Raw genomic sequence first — 19,014 nt, forward strand, 5'->3', positions numbered from 1 at the left:
AATATATTTTTAAGTAACGTTAAGTTATGTCAGTGAGCCTCCGTCTTGCCTTTAATCACACTGCTTGATCCACGAGCTGGACAATAACTTTATTCTAGAGCTGCTATAAAGCCAAAACACTTTACTTTTAATTTCCTATTATCAATGTAAAGCTGCTTTGGAACAATCTACATTGTTAAAAACGCTATATAAATGAAGATGACGCCTGGCATTTCTCCCCTTGGGTTTTAGGTTTCGGGAAGGGAACAAAATCCACCACCCCGTCCAAAATTTTAGGATACCGGGTATCAGATTTGCACAATCCATACGCACAACGCTTCGGCATGTTTCCCTCTCGCTCGAAAGCTTGCCAGACCTCCCGCGCCTAGTTACGGTTGCTAAGCCACGATTGGCCTGTGGCGGTTTTCGGGCGTGGCTTAGCGAAGGGTCAATTACAATAGGGTTTCAGCACTTCGTGCTTGAACCCCTAATAAAAATCCTTACAATTACAATAGGGTTTCAGCACTTCGTGCTTGAACCCCTAATAATAATAATAATAAAAATCAGTACAATTACAATAGGGTTTCAGCACTTCGTGCTTGAACCCCTAAAAATCAGCACAATTACAATAGGGTTTCAGCACTTCGTGCTTGAACCCCTAAAAATCAGTACAATTACAATAGGGTTTCAGCACTTCGTGCTTGAACCCCTAATAATAAAAATCAGTACAATTACAATAGGGTTTCAGCACTTCATGCTTGAACCCCTAATAAGAAGAGACGTTTTGGACAGTTATAGCGCCACCTATTGTCCGATCTTCACGAAACTTGGCATGCTTCTTCACCATGGTCTGACACATCTGCTCATCGATTTTCGTGAAGTTTGGGGTTTTCCCTTAGGTTGTATAGGCTTTTGAGTGTTTTTTTGTCCCTCCCCTTTCCTAAATGACCCTGTTACAGCCAGGCAAATGCAAAAGTTCAACTTTTTTTCAATAATTATTGATCTAGAGAGTCCAGAGAATTGCGCTAGACTGGTCTGGTCTGGATTGGGCCAAAAACCAGGGACTAGTTCGCAAAAGTAGGTTTTGGACTAAATTGGCCATAACAATTTTTTTCCTACGTGCTTGAACCCCTAATAATAATAATAAAAATCAGCACAATTACAATAGGGTTTCAGCACTTCGTGCTTGAACCCCTAATAAAAATCAGGGCAATTACAATAGGGTTTCAGCACTTCGTGCTTGAACCCCTAAAAATCAGAGCAATTACAATAGGGTTTCAGCACTTCGTGCTTGAACCCCTAAAAATCAGAGCAATTACAATAGGGTTTCAGCACTTCGTGCTTGAACCCCTAATAATAAAAATCAGTACAATTACAATAGGGTTTCAGCACTTCGTGCTTGAACCCCTAAAAATCAGCACAATTACAATAGGGTTTCAGCACTTCGTGCTTGAACCCCTAATAAAAATCAGAGCAATTACAATAGGGTTTCAGCACTTCGTGCTTGAACCCCTAAAAATCAGTACAATTACAATAGGTGTTCAGCACTTCGTGCTTGAACCCCTAAAAATCAGGACAATTACAATAGGGTTTCAGCACTTCGTGCTTGAACCCCTAAAAATCAGGACAATTACAATAGGGTTTCAGCACTTCGTGCTTGAACCCCTAAAAATCAGGACAATTACAATAGGGTTTCAGCACTTCGTGCTTGAACCCCTAAAAATCCTTACAATTACAATAGGGTTTCAGCACTTCGTGCTTGAACCCCTAATAAAAACCAGCACAATTACAATAGGGATTCAGCACTTCGTGCTTGAACCCCTAATATGAAGAGACGTTTTGGACAGTTATAGCGCCACCTATGGTCCGATCTGCATGAAACTCGGCATGCTTCTTCGCCATGTTCTGACACATATGCTCATCAATTTTTGTGAAGTTTGGGGTTTTCCCTTAGGTTGTGTAGGCTTTTGAGTGTTTTTTGGTCCCGCCCCTTTCCTAAATGACCCTGTTACAGCCAGGCCAATGCAAAAGTTCCACTTTCTTTTCGATAATTATTGATCTAGAGACTCCAGAGAACTGTGATAGACTGGTCTGGTCTGGATTGGGCCAAAAACCAGGGACTAGTTCGCAAAAGTAGGTTTTGGACAAAATTGCCCATAACAATTTTTTTTTTGGCCCGAATCGGAATTTGGAGATAGCCATTTTGTCCGAAATCTAGGGAATCTAGGACAAACTGTCTAGGAGTTATGAGCAATTTAGTAAATTTGGTCATTATAGCGCCACCTATGGGCCAATCTGGGTCATAATTTGATAACCTCTCCTCGATTTTTGTACTACCATATCTGGCAAAGTTTCAAGTCTCCAGCACTTACGGTTTGGGCTGCACGATGTGTTTTACAGGAGAATAATAATAATAAAAACCAGCACAATTACAATAGGGATTCAGCACTTCGTGCTTGAACCCCTAAAAATCCTTACAATTACAATAGGGTTTCAGCACTTCGTGCTTGAACCCCTAAAAATCAGGACAATTACAATAGGGTTTCAGCACTTCGTGCTTGAACCCCTAAAAATCAGCACAATTACAATAGGGTTTCAGCACTTCGTGCTTGAACCCCTAACCAGTAATACCTGATGTTGGAACATCTTATGGGTCAGACACAGGCACCCCAGTTGTGCCGAGTATATCAAAATGTTGGCCACCCCATAAAAATAAGATGATTCCCAATGCTGCTGACACATCTAATTCAGCGAATTCTATCAAAGACTCATCAAAGGAAAAGCTAGAGGATGAAGCTGTGACTCATGAACAAGAATTACCACATCTGATTATGAGTAAAAAAAATTACTGTTGTTTGTGGTAAGCCACAAAGCAAAATTTCCCGCCACTTGAAAACACACAAGACACATACTGAAATTGTCCAAGCATTTTCCATTCCTGAGGACTCAAAAGAGTGCAAGGTATTATTAGAAAAAATAAGGAATAATGGAAATTTTAAACATAACATTACAGTTTTGCAAGATGGAACAGGATCACTGAAAGTGAAGAGAATGCCAAAAGCTAAAGCACTGGCAGGAAAGTTTATTCACTGTATGTATTGTCAAGGGGTGTACATACGTAAGGAGCTTTGGAGACATGTCCGCAGATGCCCCTTTAAGCCAGAAAACGAAGATTTGGATGACATACCTGGGAGAACCAAAGTACTGGGCTTGGCTATAGCTCTGGAGTCTACATTCTGTCAGCAGATCTCAAGTGGAGTGTGGAAGCTCCTTAGTGTCATGAAACAAGATGAGGTGGCCTCAGTTGTACGAAATGACTTCTGATTCAGTTTGCCCAGTCACTTTACAACAAACGTGGACAAGACCCTACAAAATATGAATACATTCGACAGAAGCTCCGTGAAGTGGGCTGTTTGTTGTTATGCCTGCATACAGAATTCTTAGTACATAACCTAGAGGACGCTGTTAAACCTGCTAACTTCCAGAGAGTTGTGCAAGCAGTAAAGAAAGTTTCAGGTTTTGACGAAGAAAAACACTCGTACCAGAAACCAAGCCTTGAGCTGAAACTGGGGCATACACTGCAGAAAACTAACTAAACTTTGACTCACAATAGTTACATCCATCTGATCGGCGTCTTACCACGAACACACTGCTGAAGTTTCATCAAGATCAGTTAATGTATGCAGAAGTTATAACACTTCGTGTTTCTCTTTTCTCGCCATAAATTAGTTTCCTCGCCACGGCCAAACCGTTCGAGATATCAAAAATCCAATTGCAATTTAGCATCCTCAATGTCTTGACTTCCTGCACACCGAGTTTGGTGGCAATTGAATGAATTACCTAGGAGGAGTATTTCAAATTCCACAGCAAGCGTTTTCACACAACCCATAATTCCCGACTTTCTGTTGGGCGGAGCTAATAACATAGCTAATAACAGTGATAACACATCGAAAGTTGTTTGGCCCGAAGAGACCTATATGTGTACAGAGTTTATTAATTCATGCAAGCGTGTTTCAGGGCTTAGGCCCTAATTATTCTTCTCCGTCATTGATCGCATTTGAGGCCTAAAACTGGCGAAAACTTACATCTGATATCCGTTTCAGAATTGGGTGGGGCAAAATGACTCTATAGTAGAGGTCTGCACGGGCTTTAAACTGAAGCCCGAACCCGGCCCGTACCCGCGATCATTTAACCCGACCCGACAATTACATTTACATGTTAAGCCTGAACCCGAGGTCCACTCTATTTCTCACAGCAAATAAATACCATTTTTGAGAGAGAGAGCCTGTGTGTCTGTGGTCTGTGTAGCCTATGCACACATTGCACATCGAGAAGAAAGCGAAAACATTGCAAAGCGAGAAGAAAGCGCTCTGGATGAAATGTGAATTTTAAAACAAATTAAATAACAGCAATAACTTAAATAAAAGTGCTTTAAAAAAACATTTTGTTGTATATATATATATATATATACAAACGAAATGTTTTTTTAAGCACTTTTATTTAAAATATTATTTTAAAATATTAGCGAGAAGAAACCGCTATGCACACATTGCACATCATGCGCACGCAACTTTCTCTCTCTCATGTGCCGGTCACCACAACACAGCAAGCAGGCAAAGCACACGGCACGCAAACTATATATAGCCTATATAGTTTTTCTTAGTTGAAAACCCGAACCCGACCCGAACCCGAGGCTGTTCAATAAACATTAACCCGAACCCGACCCGAAACCCGCACATTTTTCGGGACCCGTCGGGCTCGGTTCGGGTAGCAGACCTCTACTCTATAGCGCCACCTATAAAGGTTCAACGGAGTGTGTTTCCCGCTACGTTTCACGTGCGTGTACAAAATTCAATACATAAATGTAATGACCCCAAGACCTACAAAAGTCTCTTGGAGCAAAGTCCTAAATGCAACAGGAAGTCAGCCATTTTGAATTTCCTCTCTGATTTTTGTGCATTTTTTTGCCATTTCCAGGCCTCGCACTTTAACAAACTCCTCCTACAGCTTTAATCTGATCATCTTCAAATTTTGTGAGTGTAATCCTAAGGCCTTTGCGATGTTAAATTGTGAAGATCTTGAGTTTGTCGAAGGGTGTGTCCTCGGCCTGAAAAATTTCGATGTTTCTCCATGAAACAGGAAGTTGAGGTAACTCAGGCTAACAATGTCCAATCTGCCCCAAACTTCAAACGTTTGATAAGAGTTCTGTCCTGAACACATGACCATGCTCATATTCAGGTATAGTCATAGCCCCACCTGCTGGCAACAGGAAGTGACATGTTTAACACTGTTGTGGACTCCTAATAACATATAAAAAATTGCCAACAAGTGCTAAACATGCTAGCAACATACTAGAAACATGCTAAACAAATTCTAGCAAACACTTAACTAATTGCTAAAGCATGGTATTAGTGCAATTAAATAGGAATTTGCTGTAACTCAGGAATGTAATGTCCAATCTACCCCAAACTTAATATGCAACATGCTAGAAACATGCTAAAACATGCAAGCAACACGTAGCTAAGTGCTAAAGCATGTTATAAATGCAAAAGGAAGTTGTTGTAACTTAAGCATACAATGTCCAATCTGCCCCAAACTTCACGTTTGATAAGAGTCCTGAACACATCTACATGGTGATATTCAGTTATAGTCATAGCCCCACCAACTGGCAACAGGAAGTGACATTTAACACTAATGCAGTACTAGCCACATACTAAAATACGCCTAATATGTGTTAAACATGCTAGAAACATACTAAACATGCTAGCAACACTTAGCCAAGTGCTAATGCATGCTATTATCACCATAATAAAGGAAAAGTTTGTAACTGACTTTGACATACTCCTATATTTGCCTACTTAAATGCACATTGCCCACCTTGCTCTGTCTTCCTTAAGCCACCGGGTGGTGGTGGCATATGTGCGAGGGCCCTTTCATCGCTGCTTGCAGCTTTAATAAACTTCTATATAGGGCTGATGTTTCCCGTGGGCTCACCACCTGCAGGAGGGACCATAAGGGGCCGGTGCTGAGAGGATCGGGCGGCAGTCGAAGGCGGGGGCCTCGACAACCCGATCCCTGGACACGGAAACTAGCTCTAGGGACGTGGAACATCACCTCGCTGGCAGGGAAGGAGCCTGAGATTGTGCGTGAGGTAGAGAGGTTCCGACTAGAGATAGTCGGGATCACCTCTACGCACGGCTTGGGCTCTGGAACCACACTCCTTGAGAGAGGATGGACTCTTCACCACTCTGGAGTTGCCCATGGTGAGAGGCGGCGGGCTGGTGTGGGTTTGCTTATAGCCCCCCAGCTCAGCCGCCATGTGTTGGAGTTCACCCCGGTGAACGAGAGGGTCGTTTCCCTGCGCCTACGGGTCGGGGATAGGTCTCTCACTGTCGTGTGTGCCTACGGGCCAAACAGCAGTGCAGAGTACCCGGCCTTCTTGGAGTCTCTGGGAGGGGTGCTGGAAAGTGCTCTGACTGGGGACTCCATCGCTCTAATGGGAGACTTCAATGCCCACGTGGGCAACGACCGTGACACCTGGAGGGGCGTGATTGGGAGGAACGGCCCCCCTGATCTGAACCCGAGCGGTGTTCAGTTATTGGACTTCTGTGCTAGTTACAGTTTGTCCATAACGAACACCATGTTCAAGCATAAGGGTGTCCATCAGTGCACGTGGCACCAGGACACCCTAGGCCGTAGGTCGATGATCGACTTTGTGGTCGTTTCATCTGACCTGCGGCCGTATGTCTTGGACACTCGGGTAAAGAGAGGGGCGGAGGTGTCAACTGATCACCACCTGGTGGTGAGTTGGATCCGATGGCAGGGAGGAGGCTGGACAGACTCGGCAGACCCAAGCGTACTGTGAGGGTCTGCTGGGAACGTTTGGCCGAGTCTCCTGTCAGAGAGATCTTCAACTCCCACCTCTGGCGGAGCTTAGACCAGATCCCGAGGGACGCTGGAGATATTGAGTGCGAGTGGACCATGTTCTCCACCTCCATTGTCGAAGCAGCCGCTCGGAGCTGTGGCCGTAAGGTCTCCGGTGCCTGTCGAGGCGGCAATCCCCGAACCCGGTGGTGGTCACCGGAAGTAAGGGATGCCGTCAAGCTGAAGAAGGAGTCCTATCGGGCCTGGTTGGCTTGTGGGACTCCTGAGGCAGCTGACGGGTACCGGCAGGCCAAGCGAACTGCAGCCCGGGTGGTTGTGGAGGCAAAAACTCGGGCCTGGGAGGAGTTTGGTGAGGCCATGGAGAAGGACTATCGGCTGGCCTCGAAGAGATTCTGGCAAACCGTCCGGCGCCTCAGAAGGGGGAAGCAGTTCCCTACCAACGCGGAGGTGGGGAGCTGTTGACCTCAACTGGGGATGTCGTTGGACGGTGGAAGGAATACTTCGAGGACCTCCTCAATCCCGCCGTCACGTCTTCCATTGAGGAAGCTGAGGCTGAGGGCTCAGAGGTGGACTCGTCCATCACCCAAGCTTAAGTCACCGAGGTAGTTAAGTCTCCTTAACTCCTCGGTGGCAAGGCACCGGGGGTAGATGAGATCCGCCCTGAGTACCTCAAGTCTCTGGATGTTGTGGGGCTGTCTTGGCTGACACGCCTCTGCAGCATCGCGTGGCAGTCGGGGACAGTGCCTCTGGGATGGCAGACCGGGGTGGTGGACCCTCTTTTTAAGAAGGGGGACCGGAGGGTGTGTTCCAACTACAGGGGGATCACACTTCGGATGATGTTGTCGTGTTGGCCTCATCAAGCCAGGACCTTCAGCATGCACTGGGATGGTTTGCAGCCGAGTGTGAAGCGGCTGGGATGAGAATCAGCACCTCCAAATCCGAGGCCATGGTCCTCAGTCGGAAAAGGGTGGCTTGCCCACTTCAGGTTGGTGGAGAGTTCCTGCCTCAAGTGGAGGAGTTTAAGTATCTTGGGGTTTTGCTCACGAGTGAGGGAAGGATGGAACGGGAGATTGACAGACGGATCGGTGCAGCTTCTGCAGTAATGCGGTCGATGTACCGGTCTGTCGTGGTGAAGAAAGTTAATTATCACGGACGTATCGCCTGCGATAATTTATGCGATATGGCTCAGCTTGTCAGTGAACTATGGCTCTGTGTAGTAAATGCCGCTCCATCTGGAAGCAGGTGATGGCGATTTACTACTAATCAAGGAACCGGCTTTACTGACGAGATGCGCATAACAATGTCATCCGATATATCGCCCAGCCATACTTCTATAATTCAATGTTAGGCTGCATAGATTAGGTCAGCGAACAAAGACAATGTGATTAATATTCATGAACCCAGCAGCTCATCAATCCTTCGTGCGGTTTATATTGTTTTTAGTATTAGACTTCGTAGTAGTATTATCTTATCAGTATTATTGTTAGTTTTTTTTTACAGAAACACTAAATGACCAACAATGTCTTAAGCACCACCAGCCTAAGTTCAATTAAAATGACAAATATGCATTCATATGTTTTCATTCATACACGGTTACAAAGTTTTCTAAAGAGATGGTAGGGATTGTTACATTTGCTGTTTGCACTATTTTTTGCCACTGTTTGCACCATTAAAGTATGAATAAATACAGAATATGTGTTTACATTTCAAACTTGTAATTTATTTGAATTATTATTATTATTATTATTATTATGTATTTATAATTATTGTGTGATGTATTGTGTGATGTATTGTGTGATGTTTTCCAGTACAGTTGCACTATTTAAACATTATCTGCACTTTTACAGGAGAAACGTATATATCTGCAACTTTTCCATTTCTGCAAGGGCTGGTGTTTGGATTTTTTTTATTTTTTTTTAATTCTTTTATGTAATTGGTATATTATAGGAATCTATTTAACCCTCTGAGGTCTGAGCTGTTTTCTGGGCCCTGGAGGTGTTCTGACATGCTCTGACATTTCTGGTTATTTCTGTTACTTGTGACATTTTCATGGCTAAAGTCTAATTACACTGTATTCAGCACAAACTCTGCTACAATAATATATCAGCAGCATGTATGTAAAAGTTTGTAGTTTTGAGATAATGACATTTATGCGTGGTTTGTGAAAATACAAAAAAAAATTCTCACTAAAATAAGGCCATGAAACCCATACTGATTATTTCTTCACAAGACTTTTGAAAATTGTATGACGTAGCCTAGAATATTTGCTCTAAAACTATGTGAAAATCACCCTGACTGCTCATTCAGATAAGACAATATATTGATTTAAAATTTTTACGACAGGTTTTGTGTGAGAAAGCTCTATGCGGAGGTCATTAATATGTAAGCTTTTCACACCTGAGAAAGACAAAGACCCTCCCCTAACGGCCCTATTAGGAGCTATCAGGCCCTGTCATTCTGAGCAACCTTGCACAATACTGTAAATGAGGAGATTTAAAAAAGAATGGCTTTTAAATTGTTTGGATTTATTTACAACACAACATAATCCAAAGATACACAACAAATGCCAAAAAAGCACTTATTGAAAACAATGATCCAAAGACAAAGACCTTTGTGCCATTCCTAAAAACATTGTACATACCTTTCATTTCCAAGGTGTTTGATTTTCACTTTACCATGTTCATGTACAGAGACTCATGTGAATGTTGAAGTCGGCAGGACTCAGTGGCATCTGGGCCCTGAAAAAAAAAAGTGAACATACTGATATCAAGAGAAAGGCCTGCACGATTTTGGAAATAAATATTAGATTTTTCTGGTTAAAATTGCTTTTTAAAATTCACAGAATACACACACACACACACACACACAAATGTTTCCAACAATATATAATATAATGAACACCAGGTTTGTTGTGCCTTGTAGGCATAAGCTATGCGCAGTGCTGGATAAAATAATAATAACAATAACCTATAGCAGTATAAATCTTCCAAAAGATTTCAGTAACAACTAAGCTAGAGAAAAATATATTGATTATCATGTTACTTCAAATGTTTCCATTCGTTATGATGATATGAAATGAGATAATAGTAAAAACATGAAGCCGTTTGGTGCGTTTTGCTTTTCAAATGCGATCGCGATCCAAAATATGATACATTCAAACGCGATCGCGATCCAAAATATGATGCATTCAAACGCGATCGCGCTCAAATATAAAACATTATGGTTACCATATACATATCTACGTTTGAGCAGATATCCACAAACACAGTAACAGTAAACACGGGTCTAAATATTATAATATTCCCCATATATCTAGCAACAGTTCAACTGCAATGTGACATTTATGCAACAATAACAAACTAATATGTAAGAATTTCTTACCTTACATCTTTCTTGTCTTCAAATCGCGTTCTTCTTCTTCTGATGTAAATCCAATGTAAGCTCAAACTCGACGAAAAGTGAAGTGTTTTGGTGTTTTGTTGTTGAGGTAATGAGCGAGTTTGCGTTCCATGTGGAGATTTGCATGTGAATCTCTTTTGCGCGAGTGGGCGTGGCCAAATTAAATATAATGAGCAAGCGTTTGAGAAGCTGGACATCTTGTTGGTTTTATACAAATTACTTAAACAGAGAATATTTGTTTTCGTTTTGAATCCGATCATTTAAAAGTACACACTTAAATGTTTATAAAGGTATATGGCTCATAAATGTGTGACAAGTATTCGCTGAGTTTTGTTTCAGTTTATAGACGTGCTCAAGAAAAAAAAGTTCACCGCGACGGAGAGGCAGAACGCACACCCTGTTTATTTTCTTTATTTTACAAAAGCACAATGTTTTGATTTGATTGTAAGTGGACACATACAAAAGTAGAAATATCACAGATTCTTTTTTTATATTTATTTTTTCTGTATGACCATAAATGACAGAGTAATTTAAGTTTATAGTGCTACAATGTGGAGAAAATCCAGCAAAACGCGCCCGCGCGTTTGCCGACCTCAGAGGGTTAATGATGGGTACATTTCACTTTAGATCAATGTTTGTGTTTCTGAGGCTCTCAAGAATGCATGCAGCTATCACTTGTAGCATAAAACAGAGGTAAATGGTACTATATTTATATCATCATTGATATCATTATCACAATAAATACCAGAGAATATTGTGATATACTGTAGTTTTAAGTCCATATCGCCCGTCCCTAGTGGAGCCCTGCCATTTTTTCCTGATATCAACACCGAGGTGTCAAGATCGTGGAAGAAACTAGTCTGCTATCGAGTTCACAGTGCACAAACATGACACTATTCCTCAATAGTTGGCCACAAAGAGCACAGATATGGGGCGATGCCTAAGGTGGAATAGACGCTAGCATGCTATCTCTCCCCTCAGACTGCATCGTCCCTAAAGGCCAGAACAACTTCGGTGGGCAGGGTATTTTCAGACACTGCTTTTGATTTATGGGGTTTATTTAAAAATAAAGGAGTGGGTGGATTTTTACCATTATAAGTCGGTTGTTTACACACACTGTGGACACAACACATCAGCATTCATACACAGTGTAAAAGTGAATTTTGCATGAAAGGTCCCCTTTAAGTCTGAGTAACAGAATAAGTAAGTTCACATACGATGTGTAAAACCTTCAACTTCTCAACCTCAGTATAGCATCTTGAAGACAAATCCCAAAATGTATCAGTTGAAAATGAGGTCAAAGTGAACCTCATAGCCTTGTCTAAATAAAGCTCAATGTGTTGCAGGGAAAGGGTACAAAACCTTCTTTGGGCAGTTTAACTGAGCTAAAGTCACACTATGAGTCACAGGTGAGCGTGACCTCAGAAAGAATGGCCACTTGAAGAACCATTTCTTATCTGAGCCTACCTAAAGAATACCAAGACTGGTCTGGTTTGCCTGACACAAAAAGAATAGGCCTACAAACATGATTGTGGTCTTGTATGTTTCAAATAAAGCAGAACACACCCACAAAGAGTGCTTTTTTTGAACTTACAAGACCTATGCAAACAGCCACATAAATGTAGGACATTGTATTATTGTGGAAGAATATTTCATTCACTTCCACATGAAAGTAATGCTTAAATATCAGGCTTTCACACTAACAGCTTAGTGTGAATGTTTTGGCATAGGCTTCCTCAAATGAGCAAGAACTCTTACAAGAGTCCTCCACAAAAGTTTTTTTTTTTTTTTTTTTTTTTTTGTGGCCAACAACACAAAAACAGAATGTTGGCAGATAGTGGTGCACTCAAAATTTGGACAAAATATAAATAAATGCTTAAAAAGAAAGTTCACTCCAAAAAACAAAAATTCTGTCCTCATCATGTTGTTCCTAACCTGTATTATTTATTTAGTAAATGGTGAGCAGTGACTGTCAAGTCCAAAAAGAGCCAAAAGATGACAAAGAAAAATCTAGTTTAAAACACATCTGCCAAGTTCTTCGAAATGTACTCTTTATATTAATGTTGGTTTTCTATTGTTTTGAAAACTTTTAAACCATTTAACAAAAGTCAACAATGGGTAAAATGAAAAAGTAATGACATTTTCCAAATACCTTTTAATTTAGATATATTTCTATAATAATTTTTTTTTTTTTTTTCATGAATTAATTATTCATATATATTCGTTTTTTGGGTAATTCCACATGACATTTTACATTTAACCCCTAAATCTTAACTTTAACTGATTTGGAAAACAAAAGTTGGTAATATTTTATTCTACAGTGTCCTTTTTACACATCTTACATGTACTTACTATAATAATAACAGTAAATTATGCATAATTACATCCAACTAACCACAAACAACTCTAATCCTAACCTTAACCCTATAGTATGTTAATTAATATTACTCAGTACTTGTATGTATAATTATTACAATGTAAAAAGGACACCTTTTATTTTTTCTAAAAAATAAAATAAGCAAAACTACTAAGAATTTTATTCATAATGATATCAACACAGTTAAAAATATATAACAAATTCAGAAATTGAAAACATCTTCACTAAGTAAAGAAGTATTTGAATCACTATATGAATTAGAGGTCGACCGATAGTGGATTTTACAGATAATGATAACTAGGTTGGCCAACGCTAATCGATAATCGATTAATCAACCGATAGTTTTTAAAAATGGATACTGAATGAAAACAAACTTTTGAAATTATGTATATATATATATATATATATATATATACACACCATGATCATTCCTGTTAGTTCATAGTGCATTAACTAATGTTAAGAGAAACAACTTTAAAATTTAAAAATGTATAAGTAAATGTTGAAATTAACAATGAACAATACTTTTATTAACCTTAATGTTACAGATGGACTCTTATTGTAAAGTGTTACCATTTCATATAAATCCAAGCAGTCATGCTTAAAGATGGCCATTTTTAAATATCTACACAAAGGCCATAGCATTGAAATTAGACACACATGTATATTGTATGTATATTCTTACACTTTATTTTATCTAATAAAAAAATAAATAATTATTACAGTGATGATAAAAAAAACCTGAAAATCAGTTGCATGAAATAGAATTGAACTGAAATAGAATGCATTTGCATTTCTGATTTGTTTATATGTTTCTGCCGGCTGCATGATGAAACAGTTTGCTTTCTCATGTCACTAGCTTTAAATATGCAACTTTGCTGCATAACGAATGCATAAAAGTGACCTGCTGGATATAAATGAATGCAAACAGATGGTAACAATCATGACACTAAACATTTGAGTTGGACTTACGTGTGTTTTTGTCACATTGTTTTACCCGCTAGAGGTAATGTTAGTGTCCTCTCAGCCTCAACGGCAAACATACTGCTGTTATCCACTAATGCAGCATCTGGTCAACAAATTAATTACTTTATAATTGTATGAAAACATGATATTATTCCAGCAATCAGATATGTGCTGATTAATATGCAAAATCGATCAATCGGTTGACCTCTATGAATTGCATTTTTAATGCATTTCTGAATAAATTCATGTATTTCTGAATAAAGTCATGGACCCAGGACTGATTTTTTTTTTTACTTACTGGCTGCAGTAGGGTTTCTTGTCAAAGCCTTTGTAGTTCTTCATATTCAAAGTCATTTTGCAGACCTCACAGCTGAAACATCCTTTGTGCCAATACTGTACAAGAAAGAACAGAAGAGAAAAAGGCACATTTATTGAGTAGCCTATAACTAGAATGCTGAGAAGGATGGAATCAGTGCAAGAAAAATACTTATAGGCTAAGAGTGGACTCTTATAGAGAATCCACCAGTTTATAAGAGATGCTTATCTCTAGATTGTAATTGTGTAGCCTTGTGGTTAATGATCAGATAACCAAAATGTTTTGTTCAAAACAAGCTATCACCATTGTGATTTTGAGTGAGGCATTTAACCCCAAGTTGCTACAGGGGGACTTCCCTGTATTTTAAGATGGTGATGTTATGCATTGTTGCTTAACAAATTCCACCAAGACCAGTTGTGTGGCAAATAAAGACTCTATTTCAAACCTTCGCCTCTGTATTAAACAATACCTGAATAGCTCATCTCACTGTAAGAAACTTTGACATCGTATTTGTATTTCTAATGAGCAAAAATTCAGACTGATCCTACTGGTTTCACTGAATTTAATAAGACTTTCCAAGACCTATAATTTCTACATCAGTGGCATTAATACTAGTCAATCATTTGGCAAAGTTCTTCCACATCTGTTGTTTTTATTCAATGACAAACATTGGACGCAAAAGAGCATCCAATTCTCAATGTCATCACTGAAATGTCTGAAATAAAACCACATTGACAACTGAACACCAGCACAAAGGTTAATAAATGAGCAAATACTCTGCAGTTTTACCAGAATCCAGGACACTGCAGAGGAAGTGGTCCTATATAGCCTACATAAACACAATACTTTCACATTTGCAATGCTCGATAAAGCACCTCAGAGACATTTGGACTCCCATTAATATGATATTGTTGGCAGTGCAGTCACTTAGACCACGCTTCTTCATCTACAGCCAGAAAGTCATGCATAATTTTACTTCAACTGTGCTCGTCTTTAGGCAATTTATTTTCTAATTGCATATCAGCGATCCTTAAAAAAAAAAAAAAGTAAATTATTTACTGTCACTTTTGATCAAGTCAATGCCTTTCACAGAAAAAAAAAAAAAAACATATCTATCTACCACAAAGTCAGCTACATGTGTCCTAACAATATGTTGCTTTCCGCAATAACAAAACCCCTCAAAATAACCACCAACCTTTAGTTTAAATGCATCACATGCACCAAACATGTCATGGCCTGCAGGTGACATCCGGAAAGGATGTGGTGTCATCAACCAGAGTATATTAAAAATAGATATAAGCTGACACCGTAAAACAAACCACAATAGCATGTCCACTTAATATAGTAAGAATAAAACTGAAAGAAATGTGCAATGCAGTTTAGGCCTATATGCCAGGGGGTCATAAGAAGCCAAAACTGACAAGACAGTCATCAGTCCTATTACACCCTTATAAAAAAATGTCTATGTACCGTTTGACAGTCTAATAGTCTCTTTAATTGATTTATGGACAATTAACTAGCCCCAACAGGCCTTTAAAATACATCGAATGTAAACCGCTAACAAGGCTACGCCTACGTATTTTCTTAAACAGTTAAGATAAATAATAGAAATCAATCAAGATCATGTAATAAAACACACGCTCGTTACAAATGATTGTTGTATTCCAACACTATTAGAAAAATCCCGAGCATGTTGAAGTATGCATCTATATGTAAGTTAGCCTACTGAATAGTACAAAGTTGGTTTTATATTCGCATATTCGCACATTCGCGGACTTCCGCGTTCAATAACTCGTGAACTAAACGTTGTTGCTACAGAAAACACCTATCACATATAACTACAGATAAAACACCAGAAGCTACAACATAATTTTCCTCAAAACGATCTTTCCTTCGCACTGGACAAAATACATTGATCTCTATGCGCAGGCTGCTAAGAAGGGACCATCTGCAAAGTGCAAACCCGAAGGAAAGCTCGTTTTGAGGAAGATTTAAATATTAAAACAATGTTATTTGTGTAGTAACAATATTCAGCTCACGAGATATTGGACGCGGAACTCCGCGAATATAAAATCAACTTTATCCAAGTTGCAGACTTGATCATTTAGGACCTTCAGGACCACATACGTGGACAGCACCACATACGTGGACAGCACCATGAACATAGTCAAGTAAAAAAATAAAAAAATAAAGTTGCCAACCAGGGTAGAAATAGTTTCAGGTTTGATATTTGCTGCATATTCACCTAGACTGCTTTAGTGTACTTTTGTGTAGGCTACATACAGTATGCAAATATGTTTTATGTAAAAGTTACAGTAATTCACCAAAGGGATTTTTTTCATGTTCCAAAGGTTGTAGTATGGTCCTACTGACCAGACTGACTTAGTCAATTTTGAAATTTTGACAGTACCTCCCTTACTGTACGTTCAGTATACAAATATTAATAAAAATTTTTTTACAGCAATTCACCTAAAGTATTTTTTCCTGTTCCAAAGGCTGTAGTGCTTTCCTAGTGACCACAATGACTTACTACAGGTGGAATTTTGACAATATCTCCTTTACTGTACGTTCAATAAACAAATAAGTTTAAGAAAAAATTACATTACAGTAATTCCCCTAAAGTATTTTTTCCTGTTCCAAAGGCTGTAGTGCTTTCCTAGTGACCACAGTGACTTACTACAGGTGGAATTTTGACAATACCTCCTTTACTGTACGTACAATAAACAAATACGTTTAAGAAAAAAATACAGTAATTCACCTAAAGTATTTTTTCCTGTTCCAAAGGCTGTAGTGCTTTCCTAGTGACCACACTGACTTACTACAGGTGGAATTTTGACAATACCTCCTTTACTGTACGTACAATAAACAAATAAGTTTAAGAAAAAATTACAGTAATTCCCCTAAAGTATTTTTTCATGTTCCAAAGGCTGTAGTGCTTTCCTAGTGACCACACTGACTTACTACAGGTGAAATTTTGACAATACCTCCCTTACTGTACGTTCAGTATACAAATATTAATTAGAAATAAATTACAGTAATTCACCTAGTGTTTTTTAGATATTCCAAAGGTTGTAGTGCTTTCATAGTGATCAGACTGACTTACTACATGTTAAATACTGCCAATACCTTACTGTAAGTATAGTACAAACATATTATTATTAAAAATTTACTGTAATTTCTCCTTTTTTCATGTTCCAAAGGTTATAGTATGTTCCCAGTGATCACTCTACTCAATTAACTTTGATAAATGTATTAGGTAAAAGTATGTATTAGAACTGCTGTTCCTTGTACAACACAATTCTTTCATTGATTAAAAAAGCAGATATTTTAGGTTAATAATATTTTCAATGTTATAAATAAGCAACACCCTTATTGTAATTATTCAAGTTAAGTTTTTGTTATGAAGTCCTGAAGAAGTGGATTCTGAAACACACTGCTGCTTCAATGTATATCTAATGAGTGATTATAATCAAGGTATTAATCAATAGTTTTCCTTCTATATATCAAATGAGTTGAATGACTTCTCTAGGCTTATGAGATTTTACTTTGTTATAGAAATTATCAGTGTGATTATCGAAAATGTTATTTCATGTATCCTTTAAATGTCTGTATTTGATATCTGAGGTGTAACATAAGGGTCTGGCCCATGCCAGGAATGCAGTAACAGTGCTTGCTCATTTAGCCTGGCTTCCAGAGATGAAATATGGACTTCTTTAACAGGTGTCACTACATCCATCTGCTTTTCTAGGCTACCCTGATAGCAATGGTCTCAGGAGTCATTGAAACCTATAGTTGAGAGACCATTTCTTAGTTAAAGTCTTTACTTTACAGTTAGATTTAAAGTATCCTCTCCTTGAGATAAATAACATGTTATATTAATGTTTTGAGAAGACTCTCCTTCTCACCAAATCCAATCTTGAAGAAACTGTGTCTGTGTGTGTTAGTATTCTTGGTTACAGTTTAAGGAACAAGTGGAAATATAGCTGCAAGCAGCGAAACGGGGCCAAGCCCCTGAAGCAGCAGCAAGAGCAGGAAGAGTAAAAACAGCAGAAATTCAAGAAAAAAGAGCTGGTTTAGAAGTATAGGTGAAAATGAACTCAAAATGAACAGAAGTTCAGATGAGAATGAACATAGAATGAACAAGACATACATTAAGAGGAAGAAAGATTAGTACAACGTTGAATAATAAAGGAATCGACATGACACAACATTACACACAATTTTTTAAAATCATGCCACGTGGGGCTCGAACCCATTATCTCTGGGTCAGATACCTGTCACTCATATCATTGTCCCACTGGGAAGTTGCGTTTTTGGCAAGATGAAGAAGGTCCAATAGTTCAAGTGAGAAGCAATTCAAAATGAATAATTTTTGTATAAATTTGCTGCATGTTGTATTTATCGAGTTCGTTCACATATAGGCACCATGTCTGGAACAGAAGCAACTTTTCCACCACTTAAGGCCACAATACCTCTTGCGATCTGGGAATGTGCCACACAGCATTCAAACCCACAACCGGAATGGTTCATGCTAACCAATTAGCATGCTAAGCTAACTACCATAAGGCAACAAATACAGGTCAAATTTCGAGAAAAATATATCGGGAACGGTAGCAAAAATCAAAAATCTGTTCAGTCACTTCTGTGTGGCTCGGTCCAAAGATCATCTGAGCCAATTTTCGTAAAAATTGAACAAAATTTGAATGAGTAGCAGCACAAAAAATTGAACACTGTACTTTTCAAAATGGCCACTACTGTAATGGGCAGAGTCTTAATGTAAGATATTGATTGTGATCACCATAATGAGTGGAATCAGGTGTACTACGTTTCATTTGACATCTATTTACATTCACATCTACATCAAAGGGTTCAAAAGCTATAACCCTTTTAATGTGGAATTTTTGAACTGGTGGTGGCGCTATAGAGTTGGTTCTACAGACTCAAAAATTGGTCCAATTACTATTCATTACAATCACTACAAGTGTGGAAGGTCACGACGTGCCTAAATTCAGGGTCCGAATGTCAGCCGCATAATTGATGGAGATATGCTTCAGTCTATCTATGTGTAGAAAATGTGTGATTATTTATTAGC

The 19,014-nt window shown here is 39.0% G+C and overlaps 1 protein-coding gene across 1 annotated transcript in view; it reads right to left on the bottom strand.

Annotated features, from left to right (window-relative positions):
- LOC311095714 (LIM and SH3 domain protein 1-like) overlaps window positions 1–19,014 on the bottom strand; it is a 178,790-nt gene that overhangs the window by 156,854 nt on the left and 2,922 nt on the right. The window contains exon 2 of the mRNA XM_084134394.1: window positions 13,905–13,999. Within this exon, the coding sequence (XP_083990520.1) occupies window positions 13,905–13,999 (95 nt within the window). The remainder of the gene's footprint in view (window positions 1–13,904; window positions 14,000–19,014) is intronic.

The sequence above is a fragment of the Abramis brama genome (assembly GCF_963993115.1).
Source record: "Abramis brama genome assembly, chromosome: 14".
Classification (NCBI taxonomy): Eukaryota; Metazoa; Chordata; class Actinopteri; order Cypriniformes; family Leuciscidae; genus Abramis; species Abramis brama.